The sequence below is a fragment of the Diorhabda carinulata genome, chromosome 3 (genome assembly GCF_026250575.1).
Source record: "Diorhabda carinulata isolate Delta chromosome 3, icDioCari1.1, whole genome shotgun sequence".
In the NCBI taxonomy this organism is placed as follows: Eukaryota; Metazoa; Arthropoda; class Insecta; order Coleoptera; family Chrysomelidae; genus Diorhabda; species Diorhabda carinulata.
Window position 1 is genome coordinate 32,699,135 of NC_079462.1, and position 14,507 is coordinate 32,713,641.

At 28.8% G+C, this 14,507-nt stretch overlaps 1 protein-coding gene across 1 annotated transcript; it reads left to right on the forward strand.

Moving 5' to 3' along the window:
* The first annotated feature begins 71 nt into the window (after positions 1-71).
* On the forward strand, positions 72-14,023 carry LOC130891798 (protein krasavietz). Its single transcript, XM_057796764.1, has 8 exons — positions 72-408; positions 5,341-5,411; positions 8,280-8,456; positions 9,326-9,486; positions 9,997-10,311; positions 10,883-11,110; positions 12,803-13,129; positions 13,684-14,023. The coding sequence occupies exons 2-7, from the start codon at positions 5,351-5,353 to the stop codon at positions 13,127-13,129; spliced, it is 1,269 nt and encodes a 422-aa protein (XP_057652747.1). The 5' UTR covers positions 72-408; positions 5,341-5,350; the 3' UTR covers positions 13,684-14,023.
* Positions 14,024-14,507: the final 484 nt, after the last annotated feature.

A 14,507-nucleotide genomic window follows, 5' to 3' on the forward strand; every position in this document is an offset into this window, starting at 1 on the left:
AATTAAGTATACGGCTATTCAGCAATACTCGTACTTTTGTTCTTTTTCTTAGTATTAATTAGTCCTGAGCTAGTTGATTCTGACATGAAACGGAAAAAGATATCAAGTATACTTCTATCAAAATTTTTGTCACAAATTTCTTTTTGTTTTAAAGTGTCTCGTGAGTATTTTCCAAAGAATTAGCGTTTTTAGTTGTAATTTTCTTTATTGTGAAATCTTCGGTGTGATAGTCTTACAAAAAATATCAATTTAATAATTGTGAAATTGAAATTTCCCGCGCTTCCAAATCATATCGATTCCGGTTCTGCCATTTCATTTTTGATCTCCGCGGCGCAACGGAGCACCATTCTCTTATAAGAGTGTGGTAATTCTGTCCGTTAACTGTGCTTCTTTAAAAATAGTATACACGTAAGTTATAAGGTTTTTATTAATAAAAATAGTATTTTTTACAATACAGTTAAGTAAGCTGCTAAAAAACTTGGAGGTAGGATAAGATTTTGTTTACTTAACTCACACATTTTAATTTCGTAATGAAGACCTTGTAAATGGTGGATTCCACCTTGAAACTTTCTTTGTAAAATATAGTTGATTTGTTTTAAAGAATTTATTATGAATCAAACTAAATGTGAGGTTTGTTAATTATTTTTTTAATATCTATTAAAGTTGATACGTAGATGTGTGTCGATGACCTGCTTTCACGTTCTTTTGTGCCGTTATTCGCCACATACCTATCATGCTTTTAACAACTTCTCCCTTACACAAATCTGACTCATTCTTGGAAAATTACACGTAATGTGTGCTTTTATTAAGAGTTTATGAAATGTATTTATGTGCTTAATGATATTTAATTGAATTTAAGTTGTATATGTACCACGAGACTCAAATGCATGGAATGTTTTGTCTAGGATTCTCATTTATTTCAAGCATTTTTTGTTTTCAGTAAAGTTGAAATCTCAACAATAAAACTTTAATATTTCGGTATAAATAATTATTAATCATCCCTCTTAATGAAATTAAATATTTTTGCTCTATAAATTCTCTGAATGTATGCTAGAAATGGAGTTATATTAAAAAATGCAGTTTTGCCTTTTTAATGGTACCAAATGGATCTTTTTATTGTACTGAATGAATTTAACAAAATTTACTATTTAATGAATCCAATCCTAACATGAGATTGATCATTGTTTATCAAATAGCTTAAATACTTAAATCATTATCTTAACATGAAAAGCAATAAACTTGTGTATGTGTATTATCACAGTCAATTTCTCATAATAAAAAGAATTATTCTGACCTTAAACATAACATTTTATATTGATTCTACCAACATTTGGGACAAACATTTATTCAAGTCCTTGAACAAAATTTTCCTCATAAAATAAGAGCCAAGGTAATTTTCTATTACATTTAATTTCTATATCTTATGATACATGTTTATTGGATTATCATCAATAAATATATTATTTTTATAAGTGGGGATCAAATCTTTGGATTTCATATTACTTATTTTCTTTTTCTACTTTTCTCCAAAAGTTTCTGCATGTTTCTTAGACGAGGCATCCAAAATCATAGATATTCATACCACCACTTAATAAAGAAATTACCAACATTACTGTCTTCCCAATGCTGATGAATCTAAATATTTTTAAAAGTATATCTTCTGTTAGTAGGTGTTATATTGATTGCAGTATTTTATGAGGTAGTGCTTGAGGAAAATTAACTTTTACTATAATTAGTTCAATGAGTAATTAGTTCAAAGTGAAATTTCCATTATTTAACTTTTTGATTGGTAATGGAAAAAAATATTGGAAAGTGCATTCCACCACTGAATGGAATTTTTAATTTGAAAAACTATTTTAAAAGAATTCTGGAAAACAAAATTGAAATTTAAAAAATTATCCTACAACTTTATATAAAATATGTAGAGATGTGCAAGTTGAGGGAAATTCTCATCTGATATGCATATCTTTAAGTGGGTGTTTATAGTGTTTATAGGTATTTCCAATGACTTGGGGATGACTGAAATAGTGATAAAAATCAAAGCTATTGAAATGAGAAGTAATAAAGCTGAGAGAAGTTTTGTTGGCCTATTAAAGCATTTTATTGTCACATTTATCCTAAAACAGGATTCTAGTAGAATAATTTATTATATGCACATAAAAGAATTAACAATACAAAGAGTAATTTAAAACAACTATAAGAAAATGATATTTTTGAGATTCAGAAATTGAAATACAATATTTTGTTGCTATTTACTTATTTTGTTGGTACTAAGGAGGGATATTTGTGTTGCTTCTGAAAAAATTGAAAGTTTATAATGAATGACAATTGTTCGTCACATAAAAAGAAACAATTTTTTGACTCTTTTTCAAAATACATTAACTAAAGTGGATTACTTAGAAATTGATTTCTTTCAATTGACAATGTTGAACAATTATGTATGGTATATTTGATCTTATGCAAATTAGCTTTAATCACATTTTTATTTGGTGACCATTGAAAGTAGAAACCTATTCAATTTATTTTGGCAATTCTTGTTAACAATGCATTCTATAGTCCAGGAGACATGCTTATTTTTTTGTTTTGCATGCAAATCATTATAGATTGTGCACAAATCAAAATGAAAATGCAATTGCAGCCAACTCTTATATATGCCAAAGAAACCTGGATTATGAAAAAGAGATTGAACTTGGTATACAAAGATTCTACATACATAGTATGGTGGAGAGATTATAAATTGTTTATGACAGACACACAAATGTTGAATAATATGATTTTTTAAGTGAACCAAATATTTAGACATTTTGACAATTAAATCATGTAGACTGCATCAGCTGGGTCATCTAGAATGGACGAAAATAAAGTATTGAATGAAAACATCCAAAAAGAAAAAGAAGGATCATGGGAAGAAGTGAAGAAAGAAATATAGATGATGTCACAAGGAAATTGAAATGTTTCTCATTTCTCATCCAGGACTAAAATGACAACTTTTTGAAGCTACCAGTGCGGGTGTTTCAGTAGAAACATTTTGAAAACTATTTCTTGCTTCGGTGTCTGGAAAAACTAAGTATATTAACTAAATTGGTGCCTCCAACACCAAAACTGGACAGTTGGCGATGAGCCAAGAGTAGGTTTATGATAAGATCTTTGGAATTTTTGGGTTCTAGGAAGACAAGCTATAATTAAGGTACATATAAGGAAAGAATTATAATATTGATATGTATTTGTAGCTTCATTATTTTGTTCAAGTATCTTCATTTTACCAATACTCTCTGTTTACTCTTCTTTGTTCAATATTTAATTATAAATATTCGTGAAACTAATTCTTTGTACTTTCAACGCAAGTTTTTCCCTTTCCATATTTCCAGTATCCTGTCACGGTCGCTAAAAAAATGTTATATTTCCAAGGTCTATCTGACAATTGATACTATTTAAAATTTATAACACTGGGATTAAAATGTTAGACCTTTTAGTGTCTTTTTATTATTGACTTTTCTATCAATGATTTTTTAACAATAATTACTCTCATCCAGAATGGGGAAGTCACCACATTTTGCTAACCCATTCCATTGTTTGAGTTTTTAATTAAAATTATTTAATGAAAACCAAACTTTAATTGAATAATAAAAATATGTATCAAAATAATAGGCAATCTCATACAAATTTGGTCAAGTGTATGTGTTATATGATATAAAATTAGAATTTAACGGAAAACAAAACTTGTTTTTATTTTTTTTCTGATTTCTTTATGATTAGATTATACTCTTGGTTTATTTTATATTGAAATTTTATCTATAATAGGATTCATTATAATTTTAAATGCAAAATATGTTCTTTGTGTCCATACTATAATCCTTACATTCATAAAAATTTACTTAAGCTGTATTTTATGTTTTGCCATTAAGTAGAGGTACACATTTAATACCTGCCACAAGAAGGTTAAATAGCATTTTCAAAAGTCTCATAAGCCAGTCCTATTTTGTCCTTCTGTGGAAAAGGGTTTTAATTTAGTCTGTACTTAAGGTATGTTTCCATTGTTTTATAAGTATTTAGGAATTGTGAAAATTTATCATTACAAATAATCTTTTGATAATTTTGATTTGTAAATACTTAAGCAATTTAAGATTCAGTATTAAACATATTTATTTAGACTGAAATATTTTCTAGGTATATTTATTGTTTGGTTTAGTAGTAGGAAAGTTTTATTACACCTTTTCATATCCTTGAATATATTATTTACCTGTTGTATGTAAATTCAATAGATCCCAAAACCCAAAAATCTTACTAAATAGAGATCAATTTACCTGATTCACTTACCTTTGAAGTTTATAGTCTCATCATTTGGATAATACTATTTTGTCTTTTATCTGAGCTTCAGGTATATTTGTATTGGTTAACATTTTAAAATTTAGTAATACAGGGTGTTTCCAAATTTATGCGACAAAATTCAGTAGGTGATAGCCCATTTCCAAGATATCACTCTTAAAAGATGGTGACTAAAATTGAGTTTTCATTTTTTTCTCTAAAATTTCAGTAAAGCTAGAAATTAGCAACTGTTACTTTATTTATTTATTTAGTTTTATGAAATTAAATGAAAACTTAAAAACCTTAATTTATAATTATAAATTGAGTGGATAATAATGAAGATGTAAAATACGTTATATGATAAGTTTTGATATGAATTAAGATAAGGGTTGCTGATTTCACGTCCGTATAAATGTAACAGGAATAATGCAAAAAATATTAGAAAGAAAAAAATAAACTCAATTGAGGTATTGGCTGAGGAAATTTTGTTATAGGAAAGACCCATATTAATTTTATGCGAGCAATCACCTAAATTTTAGAAACACCTTGTATGTACAATTTTTTAAATTGATATTTTATTTTAATCTAATAAAGGTTTGGAGGTTTCAAAAAGAAATTCATTGTACATTGTATTTTTTTTCTTGATAAACCACAAAAATGTTTTCAAAAGTAGGGTTATGTGTGCCAAACTTGAAATAATGATTCTAACGATTGAACACATTCATATCAAGATAAAATAAGAAACTATATTATGTAGTATTTCCTCTATAAACGCATGGGATTTTCCTCTAATTTGTAAGAGTATTTGACAATTTTCTTGATTCACAAATTTGATATTAATCCAAAATATCTGAATTCTAATGAGTTAAACATCATCTTGTGTGGTAAAAACGTGTCTATTTTTTTATGTTATGAAATAATTTTTTTTATATTACTAATTGGTGAAAGCTGATATTGGCTGTTTTGTCAGGATGTTGCAAAATTGCGGTTTTTAATAATCTAGAATAATATACTGATAAATTTAATTCTTTCCAGAATTTTTTGTATGAGTCAGAAGGTAGAAAAACCAGTTCTATCCGGTCAACGCATCAAGACCAGAAAAAGAGGTAAGATAACAATATCTATATTATTTTATTTGCTTAATTTATTTTATAATCGGTTTTTCACAACCTTATTTGTTTTTTATAGTGTACTTCTGATTGGTTTCAAAGTATAAACGAATCCTTAATTCCAACTTTGATTTGCTTCTCATCAAATAATTTTTTGAACCTGAATTTTCGATTATTTTTCAAAAAAAAAAATTCTAAGAGAGTTGTATGATAATAGTCACTAATTCAATTTCCTTTTAATCAAAATTTCAATGAACACTTTCCCAAAAAACTATCGCTCATTCAATTGTTAAAATCTTATGTTTTGCTAAATTTTTTGCTTATTATGGATATTTAATTATTATTACACGATAATTATTCACAATCGGAATCAAATTGAAAAAAATGTTCATAGTCCGGTCAATTTAGACTAGGGTGACCAAACGTCCCGGAATATCGGGATTGCCCCGGTTTTTCATAAAAACATAAGGTGTCCCGAAAAATTATCCAGGGACGCACAAAAGTCCCGGAAATCAATTTTGTTTTCAAAATTATAAATGTTTTTAAAAGATTTTGCTTGGTTACTTTTGACTCACATCTGCAGTTGATTGGCTGTGGTGCTACAATCACTACACCTGTTGGCAATCATGTGAACTAACAACGCCCACTAACCTAGTATTTAGCGAATGATCCGCTTGTCGCACCACCGATCACTGTTATAGCTGTTACAGCCAAAATAATAGTGTGTGACGTTACGACTGACAATGTTGTTCAACGGTTGTTGTACCACAGTCAAGTGAAGACACCAAAGTTCGAGCAGCCGAGCTTACATTAGCCTACCACCTGATTGTACTAATAAGCTTAATAGCGTCATGTTTGATGATTCATCTATTGCAAAAAAGTTTAGTTCGGCAAGAACTAAAGTAACAGCTTCAGTAAATGGAGTTATCGCTTCCCAGAGTTTAAAGAAAAGTCTTCATAGTATCAAGTAGTCTGCTTTTTACGGAATTTCCACTGAAATCCAGCAACCACAAAGCTGTACATAAAGGCCGGAAGCAGTACGAAATACCATTTCCTTCAAGATAGAGATAGAGCCACTCCATCTATTGGCAGTGATTGTTAAGAAAACCCAACATTTTGTTTGTTTTCTGAAAATGATTTGGTCGCCCTAATTTAGACATAAAAATAGTTGTCGAATAACAAAAATTCCGGAGAACCAAATATTATATTTGATTCATAGAATTGCGATATCTCAGGAATGGTAACTCTTAGGAAAAAAATCGTGAGGACCATTTTTTTAGGGAAATTTAAGATCTACAACTATGGTTTGAGATTTTTTTGATACAGCGTGGTCCAAAAAACTTTAAATTTTCACCTTTCACCCCTAATAACTTTTCTAGCACACATAGGATCGAGGGTTTTTTTCAAAGCTTCATTTCAATGATAAACCCCAGCTCTCCACCAATATTTGGCTCTCTAGGAATTTTTATAATACTTTACAATCTCAAGCAATGTTCTCAAATAGTCTTTCTCTAAATTATACGATTATGTAGTTAACAAAAAAATCGAATGCCATCAAAATATCTGTAAATTTATATAATGCTTTTTGTCAGTGTAGTTTACGATACTCTCTCAAAGGCAAGCGTTACTCATACTTTCTTAACGCCTGTAACAAAGAGAGTTATATTAAAAATAGATGTTCTTTTGTTTTCAAACATTCTGTTTTGCTTGAAATACAGAACATCTGACATTGTTTTTAAACAAAAGCTTTCATTATTAAATTTTATTTATCGCGTTTTTAACATTTTTTCAAATTTTCTAGAAAACTGCAAAAGAATTCAGCTCTGTAATTTAATAAAAAAATTTCTTATAACAAAATTCCGGTTTATATTTGAATCAACCTCATATAGTATTTGAAAATTAATTAATTTACGTAATAATTTTTTATCGTAAATAAATACGTTAAGTTATATTACACTTCCAAAGAGTGTAATGAACTATATACAGATATTTGATTAAATTCATGATTTATTTTGAATTACTAAATAAATAGGTAAAACTTTTAATCTATTTTAAATACACTATTATTAAAATGCTTCTAATAAAAGTAAACAAAGCCACCATATATATGTTCTCAATTAAAAATTTAACAAAACCTTTTTAAATTAAATGAATATAAAATATACAAATTTAATAAAAGTTTATCCTCATAGAAATGTCTTTTTTCATCTAATAATTGGCATAAATCCAATTTTTACCTTACTGTTGAAATTCCAAACACATTCATTGGGAGAAATTATGATGTATATGTCGATTATATTATTTAATAGTTGGAGTAATAATTGTCCCGTTGGTACAAAATTAAATTGTATCTTATGTTCACTTTCCTTATGTTTTCGCTAAAATTTCCAGGGTAATCATTAGAGAAACACCCTCAAATATCTTAATATTATTCGCTCTTACATTGGTCTGTTCCTCAGATTTTTTTCAGATCCACAATATTTGTTTGTACCTATTATTTCAAATTTATTATTTTCCAAAAAAAGTGTAATGGCTAAACTTACAAGTAGTTCTCATGTATATTGTATCTAACAGGAAATAGTTAACCTGGAGTTTCTACATTTTTACATGTAAACATGTTGAAATAAAATTCCATTAATAGTTTGAAATCCCATTAAAATCAACATAACTGCAGTTAAGTACTCAATGAACATGTGTCATCCCCAAAACAAAGAATTTGGATGAAATGAATCCTTATTTGAATATCTTCAAAGTTTAGGGAGTGCACTATATATTTTTTATTATAATAACATTTAGATCATCATCAATATGACAAATAAAATTTGCGCAGCGATGTACTGCTCTAAAAATTGTGCTTCTTTTTAGATGAAAAAGAGAGGTATGATCCAACTGGGTTTAGGGATGCAATAATCTCTGGACTCGATAAATGTTCTAACGACTTCGAAGCTATATCACGTTATTTGGACAGTGCTGGTAACAAATTAGATTATCGTCGCTATGGCGAATGTCTTTTCGATATACTCATCGCAGGTGGAATTTTGGGTAAGTTTAATTTTTCACTTTCTAAAAAAAATAATTTCTATATGTCTCAAATTAGTTTTGTAATGTTTCAATCACAATCTTCTCTTATTGACTATTTACAATATTTAATAAAATAAATACTTGTAAATATGGAGCTGAAATTAGCGACCATGAAATCTGTCGAATTTGAAATGAATCCAGTGCCGAAACTATTGAGGGTCATGATAAAATTTGAAACTATTTCTTTTCAATCTTTGTAATGCTTTAAACTTTATTCAATTAAAAATTGAAGCTCCTCGTCAGACACTTATTTATAAAAAAAAAATCTTTCAGAATCAAACTGTACAGGAGTTATTTTAGAACCTGTATTCTGAGAAATTAATCTTTTTCCTTGATAATTAAATGTCCGAGGGAAGATTCAATAAGCTTCAAACATGCCTAATATTTTTTTTATTCTATGAGGTGTTCCTGAATGTCCTAAGCAGGTAATAAGAATTTTGAAACATCCTCTGCACAGGCTGATTCTGAGGGATCTTTTTTTATATAAATAAATGTCTGGGGATTATTTGGGGAAAACATCAATAAGCTTCAAATATGCTTTCTATTTTTTTGCATTTCAAAAAGTGTCTCTAAGTGTTGAAGCTATCAGAGATTGAGTGAAAATCTGTAATTAAGTCTTATCAATAGATATTGTCTAATCAGTATCATTGTAATTCGAAAATCTGATTTATAATACAAAGGTAATTGAAATTTTAACCCATTTCAGTAACAAATTTTGACCATTAACTTCTTTCAGCCATCGATTTTCCGCATTGAAATGAATCCTGCAATGTAGTTTTTTCATTTTGTAAATTATAAAAAAGATTATTTAATATATGTTTCAAATTCAGTTCCAGGGGGCACACTCTCACAGGAAGGTGATGGCCCATATAGAACGGAAGCGTGTATTTTCAATACACCAGATGAAATAAACATGGATATAATGAAAAACTGGGAACAGGTGTTTATCAAGCTTATGCGTCGCTATAAATATTTGGAAAAAATTTTCCAGGTTAGTGTTTACATGAGAATAGTCTGTCTAAAGTAGTAATTAAATATAATTATTCAGATTTTTCTTATTTTCTTGACTGCTAATTAATTTTACTATGAAGTTTATAAAAATTTATGTATACGATTTTTCTGAGTCTTGCTATGATTAATTTGAATAATTACATTTTTATATTGTTAAATATTGAAGAATTGATAATAGAAATTAACAGATAAATAGAGAAAACTATTCGTTTCCAGTAACTCTGACATCAGGAATCCTTCTACTTTTTTTACTTGTATGTAGAATTAAATAGATGCCACAGGCCAATTAAATCAGTGTTAAAAGCTTCAAAAAGACATATAGTGATTTAATCAATTTTATTGTTTTTATTGAACCAAGTAAAAAAAAACATTCTAATAAATATATTTTCATTCCCCAGTACAACTAAATCATTGAAGAATTTCTGAAATATGTTAAGTTGCCATGAATTCTAAAAATGTATCATAACCAGTTTCATTTTTAAATTTTCAGGATGAAATAAAGAAAATACTTATGTTTGTCAAGTATTTCCTACCGTCCGATCGCAAGAAATTATCCGTGATGGTGTATATTTGGATAGCGAATGGCAGCATACCCTTTACAGCAGTACTTGTACTGAATAATTCTCATTTGGTAAAAGACCACCTCGCGTTAGATTTTCTTATAGACGTTTTTAAAGCATGGCGTCAAGAGAAAGGGGTCAATTCACTACATTCTGCTATTAAAAAATCCAATATTGAATCTCATTTGACGAGTTTCATACCAGATACCAAACAATCGCAATTGTATTTTCGTAACGCCTTTCAGGTGAGTTTAAATTTTTTCTGCATTAATTTTTAGGGAAACAGATCAACATAATAATCACTTTCTGTAACATTTAGAGTGAAATATGAACATTGTTATGGAATTATGAGAATTATTTTTGGTTTGTTTTTAATTTATTGGTTCCTATACTTTTTGATATTAAAATGATTATTTTACTCGGTAATATTAACCAGCAATAGATTGAAGACTCCCCATTACATACCACCCATGTATTTTATGGGTTTTTCTTAGAGACTCTTAATTACTACTAAAACTAGTTTAAAGTTGGAATAAAATATTTACATCACATGGTTCTAGAGACTTCTCTAGTTGTTTTTTAACCATACAATGTTAACTTGGGAAGTCCTTAATCAAGAGAAACTGTCACTTTCGTCATAATTTTTTGTAATGTGTGATTACTCTGTACTTCAATAATTAAAAAAATTTTGACAGAATGAACAATATATAGCTTGATAAGTCTTTTACAGAGGTTTGGTCAACTTAAACAATTACTTTTCATTAAATATGTTTTTAATGTATGAAATGTTATGTTAATTTATTTTTATTTATACAGGATAATGGTCTAGAGGAAATACTCAAACTGTACAACGATCAGCACCAGCAATTAGCCAAGAAAGAGCTACAGGTGCTTTTGGCGGATAGCCTCGGTGAGAACAAACCTCTTCGTGATATAATTAATGAAATCAAAGAGATTGCTTTGAGAGATAATATTCAAGAACACGAAATTGCATGTATTATATGGACTACTGTCATGGACATTCCAGAATGGTCTAAAAAAGAAGTAAGTCGTGGATCAGAATTAATAAACACCCCACAAAAATTATCACATCACTCATTATTTTTTAAATATTTTAAATGTGTTACCTGTTTTTCAAATTTTATTATTATTACGAATCAAAGCACCAATAGATACGCCTTTTGCATTTATTTTATATCAGTTTAATCTACAGAGAACAAAAAGTTTTATTTGCCAAAACAGGAAATATCAAAAAAAAATGTACAAAACATGTATACAAAAAAAATGAACGGTGCTTAACTAAAACCAGCCAATGAATTTCTAATAACGTGTGTTGCCGCCCCTCGCTAGGTACACGCCTATCTGATGAATACAGACAAAATCTTGATTCATACGTGAATAAAATATTGGACCAATCTTGAATATTCCAATTTCCGTGTTCTCGTGCAAATTTCAATCTTGCTACTCGATGTTCTCTACTACCCATCTGCGGCCTTTTCCGGGTCTTCTGGTTAGCTGCCCTGTTTATTGGTAGCGAATAACAACTCTGGATATGGTGCTTTGTTAAACTCTAATTACCCCAGCGACGTATCTTTGCTTGTGGCTATCTATTATGAGCGCGATAAATATAGCGGCTTCTTCATTCGTCACATGTCTTTTTAAAGGTTGAGGCACATCAATTATTAAAATAAATTTTAATTATCACTATACAATAACACAATTTGGTTAGAATGTTCTCGATCTCAATGCATTCTTCAAGACAGAAATGATTTACTCGAGCATTTTTGCTTCCAAAAAATTTGTAAGAAATTGTGATATTTTTTTACCCATGATAAGAAACCAGAAATATCCATTAAGTTGATACATATACATATTGTCCCAAAAATCTAAAATTAAGTATTAAAAATATCCTAAAATACCAGTGATGCGATAATTTTTGTGGTCTGTATATTTGTACAATATATGGTCACAATTTATCATTTCAATAAATCTAAAATGTGAATAACTGTTGAAATGCATTGATTTTATGTGCAATCTTTCATCTAGCCATTAAGGAAGTATCATTGTGGTGTTTATTTATCATTAGTTTGACAAAGAAAAAAAGAAAATGTGAATACCAAAAAGAAAGTGGATATGCAAGTGAATTTGCTATGTCCTGGTTTTTCAAAAAATGTAGAAGGTTTAAAGTACCACAAAGTAGGTTTATATATACATCTGTACCTGTTGCAGATTTGACACATTGTTTGCTTTTGATAGTTCTTTCTCATAAACCATATGAAGTGCATTCATTTTGTCAAAGCAGAGTTTGTCGGTCAACAGTTGATTCCTATTGAAGTTATCTGGTTTTTAGAAGAAAAAGAAGAATATTAGTATATTTCGATTCACAAAAACTGGCTTCAACGAATCAACTTCAAATTCGAATAAATTGCTATAATTATCATATCCGGTAAATCAGTATTAAATTATCATTGAATTAGTTGCTGGTCCTTTATCTATACATCTTTGTGATATCTCTTCTATTCTATAGTATTCAATTTCCAGCAATTATGGGAAATGAAATATTTATTATCAATTAACCCTAATTAAGCTGGAACATATTAAAGCGCAACCGTACTGGCATCAGATAATTTTGATATTGCTGATGTTATCGAGTGTTGTTACAATTCATTGTTTTTGATAATTTGCACATATTACTCTGATAAATTTTGTAGTAAAATTATATATATTTTTTTACAGGAACTAGTAACGGAACAAGCCGTTAGACATTTAAAATACTACACAAATTTGTTTGCTGCATTCACGGAATCCGCGCGTTCTGAAATTAATCTGGTATTAAAAGTTCAAGATTATTGTTATTCGAATATGATCTTCATGAAGGCCTTTCAAAAAATTATAATGTTGTTTTACAAAACCGACGTGATCTCAGAACAGACCATCTTAAAATGGTACAAACAAGATTACAATGTTAAAGGCAAGATGATGTTCTTAGAGCAGATGAAAGAATTTATAAATTGGTTACAGAACGCGGAAGAAGAGAGCGATTCTGAAGGTGAAAGCGAATAAGTGAGTATATGTATATTGAAAAAAAAATATTTCATTATAAGAAACTATTAATCTCGTATGTATCGCAAAATAAAGAAACCATAACATTCCAAGCAATTTTTATTTCTCGCTTTGGATGTTCAACTGCTGCTGTTCTTTAGGTTTCATTCTTCGTCAAATATTAAGTAAAATATCATTTTTTTTTTGTCTAAGCGGGTTCAAACAGTTGTTTTTTTTGTTCAATTGTGAGAAAATGCAACAATCAAACAAATTCTATGCTGTCTACTATCTCTCAATTTCAGCTTGCGGTTTTCTATTAAAATTTTCAGGAATTTTTTCATATTATGGTCATCTCTTTCATTATCATTACTTATTTATTAAGTTCCAAAATAGATACATGGCGAGATGGTTTCATAAAAGATTCATAATAAAATCATGAATTTGTTTTATGAGGGGTGAAGCAATATTTAAGTGAAACACTGAAACGCGTTTTTACAATATGTATATTGACAGATTTCTGCCGATTTTTAAATTGTGTCAATTTTCTATGTACTAATTGTTTGAATTTGTTTCAGGAAAATGGATTTTGTTGGTTTTGAATAAATATCAGTGCCACCTATCATCGTAAAAATATATAAAGTAGCATTTTTTCCAATGTATTCAATTTATAATGTATAAAATTTTTTCTGGTGCCTTACTATGTTGGTGTGTGGCAGGCAATAGTTTGACTGGGGACACGTAACTTTGACCTCACTAAAATTTATTCGATAAATGTAAAAGTATTATAAGTGCAGGGGAAAAAATGATATTTATCTGAAAATGTCGCCAATAAAATCGTAACTCAATGTTATATATATATTATATTAATGATTTACGAAAAACAATTTTTTTAATATACATGAAATTTTAATAAAACGAGTTTTATTTTAACACATTCAATATTTCATTAACCTTTTTTTTATTCATGGACCAATAGTCTGGAGCACTAGAACTCCACGACAATCAATCTTTTGAAAGTACAAAGGTTTGGGGCCATGGGAACACTAGAAGAGATTCTACATCTACCATCTCTCCATATATTATTAATAAGCGTGGCGGAGGAATCACTAGGAATACACTGAAATCTCCCTAAAAAATGATCACATTTGGGATAACTTCAAAACTAAGTTTTAGAAGAAAAAGCGATCACAACATACTAGAAAGGAACAGAATGGTATGGGGATGACTCCAAAACAGTATACAGAAAGTAAAATTAAAAAACCATTTTTTTCCAAAAAATTGAAAAACCTCCAATTTTTACAAAAACACTGATAAAAAAATCCTTGTTTTTAGGATAGAAAAGATTGAAATTCAACATGCAAAAGTCAGACTCAAAAATCATGTTGACCGAACTAATCTT

What these genes read in the sequence shown, in the direction of transcription:
- LOC130891798 (XM_057796764.1), top strand. Translation starts at nt 5,351, where the DNA reads ATGAGTCAGAAGGTAGAAAAACCAGTTCTATCCGGTCAACGCATCAAG. An exon ending in CATCGCAGGTGGAATTTTGG is followed by an intron (nt 8,457 to 9,325) that starts GTAAGTTTAATT and finishes TTTCAAATTCAG; the next exon opens with TTCCAGGGGGCACACTCTCA. An exon ending in ATTTTCGTAACGCCTTTCAG is followed by an intron (nt 10,312 to 10,882) that starts GTGAGTTTAAAT and finishes TTATTTATACAG; the next exon opens with GATAATGGTCTAGAGGAAAT.